The 12,791-nt window shown below is 44.3% G+C and overlaps 1 protein-coding gene across 1 annotated transcript; it reads right to left on the reverse strand.

The window, feature by feature from the left end:
* Nucleotides 1-9,084: 9,084 nt before the first annotated feature.
* CYCS (cytochrome c, somatic) lies at nt 9,085-12,541 on the reverse strand. Its single transcript, XM_083188915.1, has 3 exons — nt 12,385-12,541; nt 11,351-11,530; nt 9,085-9,491 (listed from the first exon to the last, which is right to left on the reverse strand). Exons 2-3 carry the CDS (start codon nt 11,517-11,519, stop codon nt 9,343-9,345), a joined length of 318 nt encoding a protein of 105 aa, XP_083045041.1. The 5' UTR covers nt 11,520-11,530; nt 12,385-12,541; the 3' UTR covers nt 9,085-9,342.
* Between the last annotated feature and the right edge of the window lie 250 nt (nt 12,542-12,791).

Consider the following 12,791-nt stretch of genomic DNA (forward strand, 5'->3'; position numbering starts at 1 on the left):
ACCAGTGTATTACAGAATTAAATCAGTGTGGGCGGGATGTACCAAGACAGAAAAAACTATAGCAGCACTACTTTTACAATGATGTACACAAAAAGCAGGGTTTGAAAGTAGATTTTTTTTACTTAATAAAAAACACAAATCACAAATCCAATATCATGATAAATAAATATATAACAAATAAAATGGACCTCAATAGCAAGTGGAACTTTTAGGAGAGTAAAAAGAGATTTTTGTAAGAACTTACCGTTCGAATCCCTTTCTCTGATATGGTCCTGGTGACACAGCTCAACACTGGGATGTAGGAGGGTCCGTAGGAGCCAGGCACCTATCGTAAAGCTTTAGAGGGTAGGCTCCTCCCCTACTGCATCCCAGACTCTTCAGTTCAATCTTTCAAAGCCACTGGAATACATTAACTCAGTACAAACGCCTGCACACATTATATGCACATTTTTCAAAACAACTTTTAACCATATAACATGAAACATCATGAACCTGGCATACTTACTGAGCGTAAGGGAGGGATCGCTGTGTCACCAGGACCATATCAGAGAAAGGGATTCGAACGGTAAGTTCTTACAAAAATCCCTTTTTCTCTTTCAATGGTCCTGGTGACACAGCTCAACACTGGGACGTTCCAGAGCCGATCATTTGGGTGGGTACGCTCAGGTCTGCAGCTCTCATCACTGCTCGCCCGAATGATGCGTCCTCCGACGCGAACTCATGGAACCTATAGAATTTGGCAAAGGTATGAACAGATGACCAAGTGGCAGCCCTGCAAACCTGCTCAGCTGTTGCCCCATGTCGAACCGCCCAAGAGGTGGCAACCGACCTGGTGGTATGCGCATTAATCCTGGCCGGCCCAGGCCTACCAACTTTAGTATATGCAAACGCTATAACAGAGCGCAACCACCTAGCAATGGTCTGCTTAGAAGCAGGCCAACCAAATTTTGTGTATGTCATACAAAACTAGCAAAGTATCAGTCTTTCTGACACTCTTAACTCTGTCCACATAAATGCGCAATGCGCGCACAACATCCAAATTCCTCAATTTGTCCCTTTTCTTTGAACCCTCTGGGGGTTGAAACACAGGCAGAACTATCTCCTGATTTAGATGAAAAGCAGATACTACTTTTGGTAAAAAATTGGGGTACTGTCCGAAGGACAGCCCTATCATCATGAAATATAAGGAAGGGAGACTTGCATGACAATGCTCCCAACTCCGATACTCTTTTTGCTGACGCCACTGCCAACTAAAATAACAGTTTCCATGTAAGGAATTTAAGGTCAGCCGACCTTAATGGTTCAAAAGGTTCCTTTTGAAGACACTCCAAACCCAGAGATAAATCCCATGGTGCTACTGGTTGTTTGTAGGGAGGTTTCAATCGGGACACCCCTTGCAGGAAGGTCTGTACTTCCGATATTAATGCAATCCTTCTTTGGAAATAAATTGACAAGGCCGAGTGACTGAAGGCTTAACCCAGAGAAAAAGCCCTCCAGCAAAAACTCCAACAATTTAGCCAATTTAAAGCGCAATGTGTGTGACTTCTGTCTTTCACACCATCGAATATAGGTCTTCCAGGCCCTATAATAATTTGCAGAAGACACTGACTTTCTGGCTTTAATCATAGTGTTAACCACCGCCTCTGAGAACCCTTTATTCCTCAAAATGGCGGTTTCAACAGCCAGGCCGTCAAAATTAATCGAGCTGAATCCAGATGGTTGAACGGTCCTTGTTTTAGAAGGTCTGACCTCAGAGGTAGACGCCACAAGTCCACAGACAATCTCTGAAGCCTCGAGTACCAGGACCTCCTTGGCCAATCTGTGGCCACTAAAATCACTGGAATTGCCTGGGCCTGTATCTTTTTCAACACTCTTGCCAGCATTGGAACTGGCGGAAAAACATAAAGCAGCTTCCCCTCCCAGGGGATAGTCATGGCATCCACTGCTTCTGCCAGTGGATCCCTCGTCCTGGCATAAAACCTGGGTACCTGATGGTTGAACCTGGATGCCATCAGGTCCACATCCGGACTACCCCACCTCAGTGTAATCTGGTGAAATACTTGTGGGTTCAGGCTCCATTCCCCTTCCATCAGCTCCTCCCTGCTCAGGAAGTCGCCCTCTATATTCTCCACTCCTGGTATGAATATTGCTGATAATGCTGGAACATTCTGTTCCGCCCACAAGAAGATTCGGGACACCTCCCACATAGCCAGCTTGCTGCATGTGCCTCCCTGGTGATTCAGATATGCCACAGCTGTGGCATTGTCGGTCTGAATCCTTAAAGGGAGCCTCTGTAATCTTTTCTCCCGCCAGAGAAATCAACTTCCACACAGCTCTCAGTTCCAAGATGTTGATCGGCAAGGCAGACGCCTCTGAGGTCCACAAGCCTTGCAGACGCAGGTCCAAGACTACTGCCCCCCAGCCCCTGAGACTGGCGTCGGTAGTGACTACCAGCCAGCTCCAGGACTGCAGGTACCGACCCCACTGAAGGGAATCCACCTCCATCCACCATTTCAGGGAGGATCGAGTTTCTGAAGACAACACTATTTGTTCTGACTTCATGGTCTGAGTATTTCCTGACCAAGTTGTCAGAATGTTCCACTGGAACACTCGAGAGTGGAACCTGGCGAACTGCAACGTCTCGAAAGACACCACCATCTTCCCCAGCAGCTTGAGGCACCTCCATACTAACGTGCTCTGAGACCCGAGGATCTCCTGGACCAAGGCAGCCAGATCCCTGGCCTTTGCCTCTGGTAGAAATACCCGATGTAGGTGGGTATCCAGAACAACTCCCAGGAATTGGAGTCTCTGTGACGGCACCAACTGAGACTTTTGTAAATTTAAAAGCCAGCCGTGAGCCTGCAAAAAAAAACGATGGCTTCTGCCAAGTGACTCTTCAACATGTCTGCTGACTCCGCTTTGAACAGCAGGTCGTCCAAATATGGAATCACCGTAATTCCCCTCAGTCGAAGCACAGCCGCCATTACAGACATTATTTTGGTGAATACCCTTGGCGCTGTGGCCAGGCCGAAGGGCAACACCTGGAATTGCAAGTGCAGGTCTCCTATCGCAAGCCTCAATAGAGCCTGATGTTCTGGGTGGATAGGAACATGAAGGTACGCGTCCTGGACATCCATGGACGCCAAAAATTCTCCCTGGCCCAGGCTTAGCAGCACTGACCGTAGAGACTCCATTTTGAAATGGTCTACCCACCAATAGATATTTAATGACTTTAAATTAAAAATCGGTCTGAAAGACCCGTCTGGTTTGGGCACCAGAAACAGAGTGGAATAAAAGCCTTTTTTCCACTCCGCTCTGGGGACCGGGATCACCACACCCTTCTCTAAAAGAGAGTGAGCCGCTCCCAAGAGAGCTTTACGGAGCCGAGCCTCCTTTGGTATTGGTGTGGGAATGAATCTTCTTGGAAGAAGACCTTTGAAGGGAATTCTGTAACCCTCGGTTATAATTTCTAACACCCAAGATTCCCGGTCTAACATTGCCCATGCATCTTTGAACAGTGTCAGACGTCCCCCCACCTTAACCACCGCCGGGCAAAACCCTTGGCAGTCATGCAGAGGATTTGTCCTCTCCTTTTGTGTTTGGTTTCTTATGAAAGGAACCAAATTTAGACTTTGGGGCCTTGCCCCTGGAGGACTGAAACTTTCTCCTAAAGGACTGCCCTCGAAAGGACGCACCTCCTCTAGGGGAGGGCCGAAAGGACGGCCTGAAAGCAGAAAACCTTGATGTCTGCTTGGCTGCGAGGGCTGGCAGGAAAGTACTTTTGCCACCTGTGGCCTGCTTAATAATCTCTTCCAGTTCAGAACCAAATAACATCTTTCCTTTAAAAGCTAATGCCTCTAAGGCTTTCTTAGACTCATTATCTGCCTCCCAAGCCTTAAGCCAGAGCACTCTCCTGGCATTTACAGACACTGTGGAAACTCTGGCAGCCATTTTGAGAGCTTCCTCCTCAGCCTCCAGTACATACTCTGCAGCTGCTTTTAAGCTTCTCCGCAAGCAATAACACACAAGGGTCAGCGTGTAAAATAGTGCACAAATCACTGGCCCACACAATCATGGCCTTAGAGACCCAGGCTGAAGCAATCAGAGGGCATAGGGTGTATCCCACCCCTTCAAATATTGCCTTGAGGTTACCCTCCAGCTCTTTGTCTACGGGGTCTCTTGCACTGGTAGCACAGTGGCTTTTGACAAACATGCCACAGAAGCATCTACCACTGGGACTTTTTTCCAGAGGTCAGCATGCGCCTCAGGTATGGGGTACAGGCTTAAAAATCTTGTAACCCCTCGTCTGCAGGGAAAGTAACAGTTTCTTTACGCTGTCTCTTAAAAAACACCCTTTGCAGGAGTTTTATCCTCCACAGACAAATTCAATGCCTGTTTAACAGCAGTAATCCAATCCTCCACCCCTGAGGCTGAGGATTCTTCAGAAACATCACCCTGCTCCCAGGGAATGTCTGAATACTCTCCTTCCTCATCAGCAGCTAACATGGCACTGAATAAGACCTTTTAGGGGTCCCCACAGAATCACCATCAAACTTGTCCAACAAGTAATTAAACCTGTTGATTCCCTTAGCAGTATCCTGCATGACCTGTAATAAGGCAGGATCTGTCTGGATCAGAGGCAAGGAGCCAGAGGACTGCTGAGATAATGGCAATGGTCTAGGGGAAGTTACCAGCACATCACTCTGCCTGTCCAGCAATGCACCGAAGCATTAACAGACCTGCCCAGGAACTTGGCCCATGCAGGTTCCGATAGCACTACCCTCTGGGATTCACTCCCCATGGGTTTCACAGCAGCGCAAGAAATACATAAGCCCCCCTTGGCCATCTGCTCAGGGACAAATTTCAGTGTACAACCACTGCAAGCGTTCAATGCATTTAAGGCTCCCTCCCCCAAAACCACAGACTGTTGCTCAGACATGATGTTCTCAAATAACACAGTCACAGCGCATTAAATATACAGGCATTATATACAGTGTACACAGTCACTTAGCTCTCTGTAGTCTTCAGAATGGGGAAAGCGATGCCCAGGAAATCCAATCACTCTGTCAGGATCTGTAAGCCAGCTCAGCTCCGCTGCAAGCGTTCCGAATGGCGCCAAAACAGAGTGAGGGAAGAGACCAAGTCCCTGCTGCTGCGGGGTCTGTGGCTTTTGGCGCCAACCACCCCCAGACAGCCGCTCCCATTGCAAGATTTCCTAGTTCCAGTATCTCCCCCTCAGCTGGGGACCACTCGGAACATGCCTGTAACACACTGCTGTCCTCTCATATATGAGCTCAGTGTGTAAGCTCCGCAGAAAATGGCCGCCGCCATCACGGAGCGCCTGTCCCCCATGATCCCCACCTAGCGTGAAGCCGGTTTCAGAACGCTCCGGAGCCCAGGCAGCTTCTTAAAAGACAGCGTCTCCCCTGTGCACAGCGAGCTGACAGGACGCGCTTCTGTCAGCTCCTGCTGCGCTAGCAGTGTGAGGATTCACTAAGGAGAATCCTCACACTGTGCCTACCTAGCTAGTGTAAAAGTTAATAAAACAATAAAAACCCTAACTAACTAATCCTTCGGCTGCTCCGGCAGCCCTTTAGAATAGCACCCACTCCAGTGGGCACCTAACACGAACTGAAGAGTCTGGGATGCAGTAGGGGAGGAGCCTACCCTCTAAAGCTTTAGGATAGGTGCCTGGCTCCTACGGACCCTCCTACATCCCAGTGTTGAGCTGTGTCACCAGGACCATTGAAAGAGAAAAGAATATTGTTGGAGCAATAACAACAGGGAAGTACACTTTACCAAATATAGAGGTAGCTGCTTCCAATATAGGGGGGGGTTTTGATAAGAACCCATCGTCGGGTGCCAACCGTCCTCACTATTGCCACGGTAATTGTAGGTCTTAACCGCTGCAGGAAATGTTTTGGAGATGGTAAATATCCACAGGTGGTGGGTACCAGAGTCCTCTCTAGTACTACGGCAACTGATAGTAAACCGCTGGAGGAAACATTTTAGTAAGTCACTGGATAAGTATAGTACCACACATAGATGTTGCAAAGCACCAGAAGGTGTCCGGATTTGGCGTTAACCCAAAGATAGTAATCACTTGGTCTTTAGGGGCAATTTTGGTCACCAAACTATATCCGGAATAGTCACCAGCAAATAATAACATTGGGTATATCAATGATCGTGGCTAACTGATGGTTCGGTATTATAACCATAAGACGATGTCCAAAGCAGCATTATTCAGCAGTATATATCACCCAGCTGTGAAGGTATTATCCTCACCGGTAATGGTATCCAAAGGCATGGTGAACAGGAAAGGCAGCTCCTCGTGGTAAATAAAAGGGGGTCCAATCTTAGGTATGACGTCCAAGGGCCAGGCGCATTTCGCTACCTACTGTAGCTTTTTCAAATGTAGTTAGTGTGGCAGTTACTTGTATTTATACCCCTGCTAATGAGCAAATTAGTTTTATGGTGAGCGGTCCATCAATCATCCACTTTACATAATAAATACACAAAATATATAAAAAAGTAAATCGGAGAAAAACGTATACATGAGATTATATTAAATCAATAAATAAATGTTTAATTTAAAGAGTAAAAATACAGTCCGAGATATGTAGGATAATTCATTCACTTCCTATTTCCGGTCATGTGACCGGCTCATACATTATACCAAAAAGAACCTATGTCGTATATATGAATGGAAATGAGAGATTGTATATAACAGGTAAAGAGTAATTGTAAGATAATTAAGTAGTACTGTCCGAGGAGGAGTAATAGATGCTTATAGCATTTAAATTTAGAATGAAGACCGGCGGTGGAATGCATATGTGTTCCAGCCGCCGGTTACCCACTTCCGCCGGAAGACCATCGCCCAACGGCAGTGTGTGCTGTCGCAGGAAGTCCCCCCGGATTCGCATGCACCACTGCCGGAAGACCATGGCAGACGTAAGTTGAAGGGGTGTCACTTAGCTAATTATAGTTTCCGGAGGTGGAATTCACCGGAACTGACACCATAAATCGGGTACATTAAACAAAAATAAATAAAACAAGCAGGTTAGGTGGAATGCTATTGCGTTCCACCTATATACCCTGAAAGTTACTTTCATCTTGGGGATTTCTTACATATCAAAACAGCCCCATGGGAAGTGAATAAGTTATAAACTTAAACATAAAATTATTTAAAAAAAAAGGATGTAAAAGTAATCATAATGTTTGAAAAATAAAAGGTAATAGAGGTGATAATTAAAAGATAATTATTAAAGAGTACATAAATAAGATAAATATAATACTTGTTTAATGATCATGGTTAATATGCATAAAGGAAAATATATATATATTTTTTTCTTGAAGTACTACATTGAGCTCCAAAGTTTCATTAAGACCCTTTGGAAAAAGGCAAACCAATCTTAAATGTCCAATAGATCTCCTGCCTACAGAGAGTATGGAATCTGTCTCCACCACACTTTGTGGGTGGTATATGTTCAAGGCTTACCAATCAAACATTTGGGGTCACTGTTCAACATAATGACACTAATAAATATCCGGTACTTGTGTGATATCTGGGCGCCCGATTTTTTCATTGCATCGCATGCAATATAGTGGCATACAATTCATGCAATTATATCGTGTGGCGAGCGTAGCGAGCCCCGCAGAATACATGTAAAGACATCTGCGTCCGCTGGCCACACTATATAAAAGCAACTCCATGTGTAGTTGGATAGTGGGGGTATGAAATCACCCATGGTGACTATACAATTAAAAATCTGGTCTTTACAATGAAAAAAAAAAAAAAAAAAAAAGAATCGCATGCCTTAAAAAGTAGTGGCATGCAATGATAAAAATCGGGCGCCCAGATGATACACAAGTACCAAATATCCTTTAATAACGTTTCCTCGATGCTCAAGGAAGCGTGTTCTTAATGGTCTTTTAGTTCGTCCCACATACCTCAAATTGCAACTACATTAAAGCATGTAGACTACATACAGTGTCACAGTTAATAAAAACCCTAATGTTGACTGTATCGGTCGGTATTTCAATAGTGGTGACAATTTATATGTCCACAGGTAATGCATTTCGTTCTCCTGCACCTGAAGCATCCTGTGGGTTTCTTTGGTAACCAATCTAACCCAGATTCTGGTTTTAAACCTATTTCTGGTGTACTTCTTAAAAACTATGTGCCAATATATTTTTAAGGGTTTTATTCTTACAAAAAATAAAACGTGGTTTAGTGGACAGCACTTCTCTAAGAATCTTATCCTGTTTGAGAATAGAATAGTTTTTACGGACAATGTTGTCTATCTCACGGTATTGATTATTAAACATTGAAATAAGAGCAACTGTGCTATCATACCAACATTGACGGTGACCCCCCTGGACCTTCCTAAGCCCTGACACCCCATTCCTCAACCCCCATTTCCTTTATCCCCCAGAGCCCCCACTCTCAGCAGTTGGACAGAACTGTTTAATTAACACCACCATACCCAGTCAAAACCCATACATTTACCAGCATTAATCTATCTATTGCATTACATGTCCTGTAGTACTTTTATACTGTTAGTTTAACCTCCTAAGGTCATTGCCAATTACAAAATGTGAATGTATTTATGTGCACTATTTGAAGTAAAAGTTTTTCAGCACAAACCTACTCATTAACCAAATCCAATTAACCAAGTCCGATATCAATCACACCCAATACCCATACCAAAAGAAGCAGAGCGCTGCACTAAAATCCATTTTAAAACTTGTTGACCCAACCCAGACCAGTCAACTGGAAGGTGAAGGAGCTAGCATCGCACAATAGGACAGTGCACAGACCCCCCCAAAAAAACTCTATCCTTCCAAACCTGTACGAAGCAGCTATACAAGCACACCCACTAGCATCATGGAGTCTACAGTGCAAAATCTAACATTCTAATTTACATAACACTAGTTTTACTCAAAATGAGTACTCAATTAAATGTTACATGTAGTAATGTTTTGTGCTAAAATTGGGACTGTTGAAAAGAAACATCTTAATGAACTTTGTTATAGTTACAGCAACAAATACGTCAAAACTGAATAAGAACAAGTTACACAGAGTGAACAGAATAATTACTTTATTTGCCAAAACAACCTTCACATCATTTAGTAGCGCATAACACTTGCATCCAATAAGTGACACCGAAGAGTCTTACATGGCCAAATTCATTTCAGTGATACTTTTACACTTATTGGCTGATGAGACTCTAAAAAGGAGGAACGGAGGTGGGCAGTACAAATAAAAATATATATAAAATGTAAAATTATCTCATCACAAGCAATCCCTCCATGAAATAAATAAGGCAACAGATACAGATATTAACTGGAGGTGGCGCTTTTGAGATAGGCTATTAAGTCTAGTCTTTCTGGCTTCTTCTTGATACCGGCGAAGATCATTTTTGTCCCAGGGATGTACTTTTTGGGGTTTTCCAAGTATTCCAGTAGGGTGCCCTCATCCCAGACAATACCTAGAAAATGAACACAAATGAGAAATGTAAACCTCTTAATCTTCCAATGTTGCAAAGTGATATTGTTAGAGAATATAAGATCCATTAAGAACACACTCAATGTAAAAGCAGCCCATACACGCTGCTATTTAGGGCGTGCTTTCCGTGCTGTACTAGCACGGATCACATTGCATTGCATGTGCATGCAATGCGATGCAATTTGATGAAACCTAAGTACAAAAAGTATGTGCTTGCACATACTTTTTTGTACTTAGGTTTCATCACATTGCATCGCATTACATGCACAACGGATGCACATGCAATGTGATCCGTGCTAGTACAGCACGCCCACAGAGCAGCGTGTATGGGCTGCTTAAGATCATTGCTCAATTTTGACTGGTTGAAAGTGAAATCTCGTCATTTCTCGAAGCAATTGACAATTAACCATTTGCTTCCAAACATTGAAAACAGTTAAATGTTTAAAGCTTTTTGATTTAACCAATGCATGCAAATGGTTAAGTAGTTCATGCCTAGACATTACCAGATTTTCATTTCAGTTGGCCACATTGGAAAGATAATATTGTGTATCGAACTATAGTGTGAAAGCCTTACATGATTGTGTCACCCACCCAGTAATCTCATTGGTTGGATCTGATCATTTGGAGGTGGGCTAATAGTGCAGTATAGGGTGCAACAAGAGTCAGTGACTACACAACAGCAAAATAATTGTGTTCCACAACAGATCTGGCAGATCTTTTCAGAGCATACATAAGGGCAAGTTGGTCAAAAACTACATTGGGCGGTATTCAATGTAAATACCTGCGAGGTGCAGCGAATCCTTTTTAGGATTCGCTGCACATTCGCCACGTTCCGGAGCCAGCGGGCTCCGGTATTCAACGTGTCAGGGGCTCGCTGCCCCTGACTGGCGAATATGAGCTCCTGCGGCGAATGCCGCAGGGAGCCTGAGGACGGTGCCAGGCAGAGAGATGGAAGTCTCTCTGCCTGGCCCAGAACGTTTGTGGGGGGCAGGTGGGCTCCCCGGGTGCCAGGCAGCACAGGCTGCCCCCCAGGGGTGCCAGCAGGGGAGTGTATATTCACTATACCCGAACGTAACGATCGGGTGCAGTGAATATATGAATATGTAATGAGCGGCTCGGTTCCGGCGCCCCCTGCTGGCTGCTGTGTAAAAAAAAATAAAAAAATATATTTTTTTAAATTAAATATATATTCATGTGCTTACAGCACATGAATAAAAGTAGCATGCCCCTCCTCAGAATACAATTCCTGATTTTTTTACACCAAATGTAAAACAAAACACTTTATTTTAAAAGTTCACATTCCACTTCTCCATAAAAAGATAGCGATTCCTACTCGGTGAATCATGGCGAAAAAAACCTTCAAATGTATTCGCCATGTGGTCATTGAATAGGGTGATTCACCGTTTTTGACAAAAATTCGCCAAACAGCACAAATTCGCCATAAAAACATGGCGAATCAGGCTCATTGAATACCGCCCACTGTCTGTTATTGATGGGAGAGCATGCTACAGGTATTAAAATTTTATATACATACACACACACACACGTTATAAGAACAGGTTTCACACATATCAATATTTGGTCTCAAGATAGAACAGGTGCCCAACTTTAAAATAGCTATTCAAGTACTTCTATTATAGGTTTAGAGATCCTTTAATGGAAAAACATACACTCTCATTCTAATGACCAGCTGTAAAACTGGTACAGCCATTCATTAAGACAAACATACTTTAAAATATTGAATTAAAGTATGTCTATCCAACAGTAGCTGAAGGAGAGAGCTATAGCACAGAAATTAATTACATAAACTGAAGCATTTATTAAGAAAGGGAGACTACTTACCCTTGTTTTTGTTAGCATCAGTGTAACTGAAGCCTACCGCCTGGCCAGTCTTACGCCCGAACAGTCCATGCAGATTGGGACCGACCTTGTGCTTGCCTCCTTTCTCAACAGTGTGGCACTGTGAGCATTTCTGCACAAAGACCTTCTTTCCTTTTTCTACGTCTCCCATTGTTAAAAATTCTAAAAGAAATAAAGATATGACAATATCTACATAACCAAAGATATGACAGTTAGTTTACCATGTTACCACAAGGCCATATGAATGGGGTAGGGGTGGGTGAGGAATACCCAAGTTGTTGAAAAACTGCATGCCAATGTTGCCTCCACATAAGTGTCTAAACTATATGTACACATCCTTGTAAGAAGTGATAGAGTACCAACCAGCTCCCAACTTATTTTACAGACAGTCTAACATGACAGGTGGGAGCTGATTGGCTGGTGATGTATCAAATTCCACATGATCATTTTCCAAGGTTTAGTACATCCACTCCTAATATTGAAAGTGCTATGGAAGGATTGCAGGAAATTGCACCAGCATTTCATACTGCCAATACCTAAAAGGCCCATTGACCTTTATGACCTTCTGAGGCTTATTCACCATAGAGGAAGCAGCAGATGCCATCATCTTAGAATTAGAGCACAGTACATAACAATGAGATACCAATCACACAGCAATGTATGGTAGACAGCTGTGTGCACAAGGGTTAACAGAACCAGTGCCTAACATGAGATTATATAGTCATACATAGAATAAACGTGCTCTCCAGGAAAAGCATAAAAATTATATACCGACAAAACTACAGAAAGATAGAACGTGACCTCACTGCTGCTAGGATCATACCCTAACCCAAGGGTATGAGCACACTAGCAGCATTGACAAAACCACCCCCAAGTCCTGTGGGTGCTCATCCTGCCAGTGCCGCATACCAACAGGCAAGGTCAGGAAAGGAGCGCTGAGATACGGCCACAGGGACCTGCTATCTGTATAAACGCTAGAGATAGAAGCAGCAAGCACCGGTAGCGGCATGTCTTACCCTAAACTGCGGGTTACGTCCGCTCTGAACACTGAAACAGCCTGATCGCTCTACTCCCAAGGACACGCCGCACCAAGCCCTTTGTAACCGGTGTCTGTGCAACCAGCCTTACGTCCTACGCGTGACGTCAAGCGGCGCTCCGCCCATGCCATTTGAAGTCCAATCAGCGCGACGCTTGTCGCAGTTTACTGGGCCTTGCCTCTGTAGCAAGTTAGTCAGCCCAGGACGTGAACGAAGAAGGGTCACTAAGCTCCGCCCCTCAGTAAGGTGTTACGAAAGCCGGAATGCGGCGTTAAATGACGTCATCAAGGACATGTCTCTCTTGGGAGCTGTTGGCTTGGAGGTTGGGTCCATCATGTGATCTTAGCTCTCATTGCTCATGCGCTACAGTATTAACCCACTGCTGG

This window comes from Crinia signifera, chromosome 5 (genome assembly GCF_055691185.1).
Source record: "Crinia signifera chromosome 5, ASM5569118v1, whole genome shotgun sequence".
Classification (NCBI taxonomy): domain Eukaryota; kingdom Metazoa; phylum Chordata; class Amphibia; order Anura; family Myobatrachidae; genus Crinia; species Crinia signifera.